General features: G+C 32.3%; 1 protein-coding gene across 10 annotated transcripts; it reads left to right on the top strand.

Annotated features, from left to right (window-relative positions):
* Positions 1-794: 794 nt before the first annotated feature.
* Positions 795-7,670, top strand: LOC131179519 (uncharacterized). Of its 10 annotated transcripts, none has more exons than XM_058146406.1 (9): positions 818-1,022; positions 2,341-2,664; positions 2,863-2,955; positions 3,474-3,618; positions 3,727-3,837; positions 3,901-4,004; positions 4,089-4,146; positions 4,365-4,451; positions 7,298-7,445. In XM_058146406.1, exons 2-8 carry the CDS (start codon positions 2,371-2,373, stop codon positions 4,424-4,426), a joined length of 867 nt encoding a protein of 288 aa, XP_058002389.1. In that variant the 5' UTR covers positions 818-1,022; positions 2,341-2,370; the 3' UTR covers positions 4,427-4,451; positions 7,298-7,445. The 10 variants fall into 10 exon arrangements, 9 of the variants coding, with proteins under 9 accessions (XP_058002390.1, XP_058002389.1, XP_058002383.1 ...); XR_009148436.1 differs by having other exon boundaries at positions 819-1,022; positions 4,354-4,451; XM_058146400.1 differs by lacking the exon at positions 4,365-4,451 and adding an exon at positions 1,530-1,553 and having other exon boundaries at positions 819-1,022; positions 7,298-7,670.
* Positions 7,671-8,665: the final 995 nt, after the last annotated feature.

Raw genomic sequence — 8,665 nt, 5'->3', positions numbered from 1 at the left:
CCTGCATTCATTAAAACAACGTCGTTTCACAAGAAAAATCTAAACCTAAACCCTCAGATTTTTTTTTTGTCCCTTCAACATGCGGCCGCCGCCTACCCAGTCACAAACCATATTTGAAGACAGACTCGTTTCTCTCTAAAACTGACACGCTCACAGCACACCGATACCTATTTTTTTTAATAATGTAAATAATATAGATTAAGGGTATTTTTTGTTAGTTTGAAAATTCATTCACTCATTCACACATTTATATATAAAAAAATAAAAATAAAATAAAAAAATTATATTATAGAATAAATAAATTATAGATTTATAGTATCAATCTAAAATTGATATTATATAAATGACTTCATTTTATAGTTTTCACTAATTTATAAGAGTCATTTTAATTTTTTATATAATATATATTCTTAAAACACAAAATAATAAATATTTTAAAATTTATTAATTGATTAATATTTAAATTTTTTAAAATTATATATATAAAAATAAATTACGGGTATATACAATAAATTAAAATAAAACTAATATTATAAAAAATGCTTAATAAAAAATATCATAGATTTAAGTTATAATTATTAATTTTGTTTAATTAAAAAATATTTAAAATTTAACTTTTTAATTAATTAAAATAATTAAATTATATTAATATTAATCATTATAAAAATAAAAAAAAAAAAATAAAATTAAGCTGCATTCATTAAAACAATTTAATTTCACAAAAAAATCTAAACTTAAACCCCAAAAATTTTTTTTTATCCCTTCAACGTGCCGCCGCCGTCTACCCAGCCACAAACCATATTTGAACAAACCACTCGTTTCTCTCTAAAACTGACACGCTAACAGCACACCGATACCCTCACTGTCATCGCCCCGCAATCTCGTAGAGTCATTCCTCACCCATCAAGCTCGTCCATCCCACGACCCTCAAGCTCGCCGCAGCTCAGAAATCTTTGCTTCTTGCCGCTCGTCCCTTCGACTCCTCCCTCTTATCTCAAGCTCCTCCCTGCTCTTCAGCTGAGGTAAGTTCATCTTCCATATCTTCTGCTAAATATTGTCTAAACATGTCTGATTTTGAGTTATTCTGGTCATTACAAGATTCATGGGGTTTGAGTCACCTTATAGATAAACCTGAAATTGAAATTTTTTTCTTCAAAGGCTATGGTTATTGATTTCGGAAATGGGATGTGTTTTGTTCTATATTGTCAAAAACCATTTTTATTTTTCTCAAAATTATTAACTATAAATTATACTGCTTTTGTGAATATGTTTATTTTTTCTTTTTTATTTCCCTAACTTTTTTTTTACCCATTTCTTCTGCTAGGCCATTTTTTATTTTATTTCATTTGTTCTTGATTGATGCTATCACCTTCAAATCATTTCTTCAAGTTGAGAACTTGCTGGCTGCTGCTGATAATTTATGTCAACATTTAGTACCATTTCTTATTCTTTAAGTTATAATCTTATAATTATAATTGCTTAACATTTTTTTCCGTAATAATTGCTTAACATTGGCTTCTGCTATTTAGGGTATTTTGAGATGTCAACATTAGGTAACAGTGAGGCTGCCTCTGTTTCTCGGCCATCTAAGAGTTGTAAAGATTACGTTTCCATGAATATTTCAAAAGATTAGTGTTGTATTTATGAACTTGTTGTTTTATAATTCGTGATTTAATATGTTGTTATTTGACATGTTTGATACTATTTATATACTATGATTAATATTTTTATCATGTTTTATGTATTATGTTTGTTTAAATTATATAAACTTTGGTGAATATTTAATGTGATATGTTTAATTGTTTCTAAAAGTTTTTCTTTTGCAACACTTTATTGAAGTTTCTCTATAGTTTTAGGTTCAGGTTTCCTATCTTTTTCCCCCCTTATTTTCCAGCAAAAAGGATAGTAAAATAATGGGTTTGGGCCGGTTAGGAAAGTATGCTGTTACTAGTTATCGGATTTGGTATGGGTTGGGGTAATGAAATATATATTTCATTTGGGTTTGAGACAGGCATGGGTAGTTATATTCTTCACGGGTTTGGGTTCAGATAAATTGAAATTCCTGGGTACCCTACCCATTGTACTATTTGGTTCAACCTCCATACTTATCTGGTTATTCTCTCTCTCTCTCTCTCTCTCTCTCTCTCTCTCTTTATGTTTGCATAAGATTGTGTGCGAGTAACAGAGGTTTTAATTTGTTGGTCTTGTGAATTTTGCTGCAATTTTAATACCAAGATGGAGACTCAAAGAAAGAAAAGAAAAGAACACAAAATTTGTTTTCATGAACTTGTAGTCTCGGTCTCCCCCATTTCTTTGAATTTATTATTTTTTGTTTTCTAGTTGAAGGCTAATTTATTGGGAAGTGAAGAAATGTTACGGCCATGTGGGATAAAGGGGCAGAAGCGGAAGAAGAGAGAGGAGAGATATGATAAAGAGGAAGATGAAGTGGAAGCCGAAGAGCAATCCATAGAAAGAGCGAAAAGAGCTATGGTTGAAGAAAAAGAAATGGCTATGGAAACCAGCGGGAAGGAAGAAGAAGAATTAGAAGGGCAAACACATGAAATGGCAGGCATCCCAATTGTTCCAAGTGATTTAAAAACAAAAAAGCCTGGGCTTATATTTGTGCTTGAGAGGGCCTCTTTGGAAGTTGCTAAAGTTGGAAAGGTGTGTAATGCTCATTGGGGTCCTTTTTTCTTATAGATGCTTTTGGGTCGATGAAAGTTTTGCATAAATGAATATAGATGTTTAGAGTTGTGTGACTGTAAATTGCTTTAATTGGAGTCGAATTATGGCTTTAGGCTCTTAAGATTGTAGATTTTTGTCCAAGATTTCTACTCTATCTAATTAGTTCTCTTCGTGCAGAGTTACCAGATTTTGAATTCTGACGATCATGCAAATTTCTTGCGGAAAAATAACAAAAATCCAGCTGATTATAGGCCTGATATTGTTTATCAGGTTAGTGCATTTTAGGATTCATTGCTATTGTTTGCCGCCAATGATTTTTCTTTAAGTCCCAGTTTAGAACCATTATTGGTCTCGGTTTTATTTGGTTATGGACACAGTATAAATGTTGGTCAATGATGTGAGTTGCCTTAATAACTGAGGCTTCTTTTGGTTAGCTTGCTTTTCTTTTTCTGAGCAAAAATCAAAAAGCGAAATTTGTTAAACATGCAATAAAAGCAAACAATTTATTGAAATATAAATCAATAATTCTCTCTCTCTCTCTCTCTCTCTTATGAAGTGTTATACTTTCTTATTCTTACATTTGTTTTTAAGCAAAATCAAAATCAGTAAAAAGTGCATTTTAGAAAGCGCAAACAAACCAGGTGGAGGCTAAAGTTAATGATATGTTATTTCTGAAAGGAAGAAATCATTTTGGAATAGGGATGACATGGAAATTTTTTTTGCCATGTTAAAACCTCATTTCAAATTAATTTTGTTTCTTATGTTATGATTGTTGATGATGATGCCAGGCTCTCCTATCAATATTAGATAGTCCAGTAAATAAGGCTGGGAGGTTGCGAGCTGTATATGTGAAAACAGATAAGGGTGTTCTTTTTGAAGTTAAACCACATGTGCGTATACCAAGGACATATAAACGATTTGCTGGAATTATGTGTAAGTTAAGCTAATCTGATCCAGTCACTTAAATATAATGCTGATTGTCATGATCTTTTGTTTGCTTTGAGGTGCTCTTACTGTTTACTACCTTATTAAATCTTGCAGTGCAGCTGCTTCAGCAACTGAGTATAACTGCTGTTGGTAAGCGTGAGAAGCTTTTGCGTGTAATCAAGAATCCTGTGACCCAGTACCTGCCTGTCAACTCTCGTAAAATAGGTAAGCTTCAAGTTTTTCGGCTGTTCCCTTTAATGGACAATTACTACTTGCTAGCAATGATAGATTTTCTGGATTTTGCATCAGGGTTCTCATATAGTTCAGAAAAACTGGTTAAAATGAACAAGTATGTAGCTGCAGTCAGTGATGATGTGGATATTGTTTTTGTGGTATGTTCAAAACTAACAAATGCTTTTATACCACTTGCTTTCTCATTGAGACTTGTAGCCTGATCTCTCACCTTATAATTCCAGGTTGGTGCAATGGCCCATGGAAAAATTGATTGTGATTATATAGATGATTTCATAGCAAGTAAGTTCTTCCTAGATCACTTACTTCCTTTTATGTAATTATATTTCTATTAAAATTTGCATTTTCTTATTGTGCATGTGAATTTTTCCATTTTATATTAAAACAAAAAATTCTTGTTTTGCCCGTGCTTTTGTGATAGCTTTTTCCCTCCCCACTTTTCCTGTTCCTTAGTCTAAATCTTATAAGCTGATGGCTCACAATTTTTAGTTCATGTAAAGATCCAAGTCTTATCCATCAAGATCTGGCTGTGTTGAAGGCTATGGATCAAAAGCTGACTTAATGCAATTGTAACACTTTCTTATCAAGTATTTTCTTGCTTTTATATCTGATTAACAAGAAAAGTAATGTATAGCATGCATGCCTGTCTTCTTGTCAATACTTTTGCTTATTTCTGGAATTTAGACTCGTAAGTCTGGTTATACTTAGATTTGAGTTAATTTGGTTGGCTTTCTGAATTATATTCAGCTTTTCTTCTATTTTATGGTTTGAATCCATTTCCAACAAGTGCAGATTATCGCTAAGATGGGCAATGGAAACCTAATTGGATAATGTCAGCAATTGGATTACCAAAACAAGTAGATTGATTTTAGGGGACAATTAGTACTATTCTTACTTTTAATCTATTGGAGAGAAGGTTGCAGGATTTCTTGGCCATAGATGGGGAAATTTTTAATAGCCCTATGCATTATGATTGGTTCTTATCTGTCTTAGCATAACAGTTCACTACAACTCAATTCAACTCAATTAAGCTTTTATCCCAAAAATTTGGGGTCGGCTACATAGATTCTCTTTCTCCACTTTAAATGATTTTGGATTAAATCCTCGGAAATGTGTAATGCTTCTAGGTCATGTTGTATTACTCTTCTCCAAGTCAATTTAGGTTTATTCCTTCTTTTCTTTCTATCCTCTAACCTAATGTGCTCTACTTGTCTAACTAGAGCCTCCGTGTGTCTATGCTTCACATGACCAAACCACCTCAATCTCTCTTCTCTCAACTTATCCTCAATTGGCACCACTCCTACCTTTTCTCTAATTCTCTCATAATCATTACGGACTTTATCTAGTCTAGTATGGCCATTCATTGACCTTAACATTCTCATCTTCGCAACTCTCATTTTACATATATACGATTCCTTCAGTGTCCAACACTCTCTACCATATAACATGGCCAGTCGCATGGCTGTACGGTAAAATTTTCCTTTCAACTTATTGGGAATTTTGCGATCACATAAAACTCTTGTGGCATGTCTCAACTTCAACCATCCAGCTTTAATCCTATGACTTAACATTCTTCTCACATCCCCCATCTACTTGAAGGACTGAGCCGAGATATTTAAAGTGATTACTTTGGGACAGTACCACTCTATCCAAATGAACTCCTTCCCTATCATCAGTTCGGCCTTAACTGAACTTGCAATGTATATATTCTGTCTTCGTTCTACTTAATTTAAAGCCCTTTGACTCTAGAGTACTTTTCCAAAGCTCTAGCTTTCTATTGACTCCTTCTCGTGTCTCATCTATCAAAACTATGTTATCTGCAAACATCGTGCACCAAGAGATATTGTGAATATTCATGAACTTGATCCACATTCAAGATGTCTAATCAACCTAATGCAATGTATGTATTGTGAATATCAAAACTTGCCTTACAAGAATAAAGGCTATTCTGGCCTTTAAGTAATAGTCGGTGATAGCCTTTACCTTTTAGTAACGGCTGTTATGCACCAAATTTTAAAATCCCGTTATTTAACAACGATAACAGTAATGGCAGGGCAATTTTCCTTTACATAATGGTTGTTATGTAATGTCCGCTATTTAAAACCATGATTCCTCCTTCCTCGTTTCTGGTTAAGAACATCTCTGTTGATTGAAGCTTAAGCTCCCGTTCTATTTTCCTTGCCACATCCATCTGGGATGTCCATTGCCACATCCATCTGGGATGTCCATTTCATCTTGACAGATTCTTACTTGGATGTCCTCTCATAATCCGTTGAGAAAGTACCCCATGTAGTACTGGTTGGAGATCCTTGAGCCGTGCGAGCTACAAAATCATCAATAAATTCTTGTAGACCCCAGCTAAGGCCATACGGTTTCTTGTTGCCTCTCACCTCAATAACACTGCTCAATGATAAAGTTTCCGTTAAAAGTTGGGATATAAACTTTCAAACGGAATTCTTAAGGTTCCCACTGATTTTGTCTATTCTCTCCATGTTCTCGCCAAGTCTTTTGTCTCTTATTACCACGAGTTCCAACAACCTGAGCGTAGCCACCATTTTCTTGATCAAATTCATCATTGCTAACAGTTGGTCTACAGCCTGCTGGATTACGTTGAGCAGCAGATGGGTTGTGAGCATATTCTTGTTCTCCTCTTCCTCCATCTTCTGCACTCATTATCACCCATGCTAATTGCATCCAGCCTGTTGCAGATTTCCTCCATTTGTCACTTTGAATCTCTGTTCCATAGCCTGCAGCTGTGACAGCCCTTGTTCTTGAGCAATAGGCTGGTTGTGTCCTACTTCGTCTGCCACATCAGATATTCCTGCTCTGATGCCAACATATGCAGTGAATTGCTAAAGAAAATTAGCAAACACTGATTTTCTAAACATAAGGAACTCTGAAACTGGGTATTGATTCTCTGTTCTTAGTAAAATTTTGAAGTCTGATACAAAATAACAGAAAGACATGCTTTTATATTTCATGTGGAATCCTAAATCTCCTGAGAAAAGGAAGTGAAGACCCTAAACAAAAAAATAACTAAGAGGAATAAGAATCCTTTTTAAAATAAGAAACCAAAAAACCAAAACCAAAACCAACCAACTTAAAATAGGAAAACTAACTGAGCTTATTTTTCTTTTCCTACATCACAATCTTTTGTAGCTTTTTGGAGCACAATTATACAAAGTTGTCCTGGATGTTGGCATACAATTCATGTTGAGAATCCATTAATTAACATGGGTTGGTATGTTCACTAATATGCATGGGATTTGGGCAGTGATTTCATTATTTTCATTAGAAATTTGCTTTTCATGTCATGGGGATATTTATCTGATAGCATCAACTTCACTTAAGATTGTACCATCCATATATATATATATATATATATATTTGCATTCCGACCAGTTCATTTATGGCTTAATTTTTTTCCCACCAGTTTCTGGATATCCGCTGAGCGCTGCCTGGTGTATCTCAAGGATTTGTGAGGCTGTGGCTGACAAATGGGATGTATTGTAAGCTGTTATTGTTTAAAGTCGAATGAGAGCTGGTTGTTGCCCGACTGCCATTTTTTTCCCCTCAACCATGAGCAGAATTACAAAAGTTGAAGATTATCGTGAGATGCTGAAACTAAAAGTTAGAATAGAATAGTTGCAGATATAGCGAAATCACCAAGGTTGCCCATTAGAGTAATTTCTTATCTATCACCTTATCGATTATTTATGTAGAAGTATTCTTGCGTATATCATTTAATATTTGTTATGAATTTCTGATTAAATAACTCATTTTAAGAAAATATTTTTTAAACTAAATTTCCTCTGTTTCTTGTTAATTGAATTCTAATTTATTAGTTGGATATTAAATTTAATATCAATAATATCAAATCAACAAATTTGATTATACATGAGAACTATAAGCATTCTCTAAAACTTTCCCATGTTAGGATAGTTAAAACTTAGTTAATAGCAAAAAATAAGATTAATTGATACAATTATTTTTCAAATTGGAATATATTATGCAGTTATTTTTTTAAATTAGAACATGATATCCTAAGTTTAATATGAAAAATGTTGAATAAATAAGTTCATTTTTAAATTTTACTAAAAATTTTGGTTATATTTTAAATTTTTAAAACGTTTAATGTAAATGTTTTCATGTGTAAAAATGAAATTAAAATTCCCCTTACATTTTCAGTCAGCAAATTACGATATAAGCGTGAATGGAATTTATACTCATTTTAAGGGTATTTTAATTTCACTTTATAGAAATTGAGGCATGTTAAGAGATATTTTAAAAATTGAGGATGTCATAAAATGTTTTTAAGAAAATTCAGGTGTGAAATTGTGTATTCGATTTTATGAAAAATAATAAAAATATTATATATATAAAAAATAAAAATCTGAAGAAAATATGTATTTATTTAGGATCATTAACTAAATATTAATTTCAATTGTATTAAAAAAAATTTGTATATTAAAATTACAATAAGAAAAAAAAAAGTTGATTAAGTGAAACTCTTTGGTCTAAATAATACGCCAAAATCAAAAGGACGCAACTCTTATGTATTAGAAAATATAAAGTTGCATGAATTTAATTTAATTTTTTTATATTCCCATGTTGTAAATATAGTTAGTGAATATTTAGCTAAAAAAATTATTTTAAAAAACTTAAAAAACAAAATAAAAGTAATGTGATTATATAATAATTCAATTCAATTTTTATTTTTTACTGAGGCAAAAAAATAACTTTACAAAAATATGCCACCTCTCTTAATAGAGTGCGAAAAGAAGTACCACATGATATAACT

Source organism: Hevea brasiliensis, chromosome 1, assembly GCF_030052815.1.
Source record: "Hevea brasiliensis isolate MT/VB/25A 57/8 chromosome 1, ASM3005281v1, whole genome shotgun sequence".
NCBI classification, from domain to species: Eukaryota; Viridiplantae; Streptophyta; class Magnoliopsida; order Malpighiales; family Euphorbiaceae; genus Hevea; species Hevea brasiliensis.
Note: the sequence above shows the minus strand (reverse complement) of the source record. Positions and strands in the feature narration are given on the sequence as shown.

Bases quoted from the DNA above. Each gene is read 5' to 3' on its own strand.
- LOC131179519 (XM_058146400.1), top strand. From the start codon at position 2,371: ATGTTACGGCCATGTGGGATAAAGGGGCAGAAGCGGAAGAAGAGAGAG. The intron at 3,838-3,900 runs GTAAGCTTCAAG...TAGCAATGATAG, and splicing joins TGTCAACTCTCGTAAAATAG to ATTTTCTGGATTTTGCATCA. The intron at 4,005-4,088 runs GTATGTTCAAAA...TTATAATTCCAG, and splicing joins ATGTGGATATTGTTTTTGTG to GTTGGTGCAATGGCCCATGG.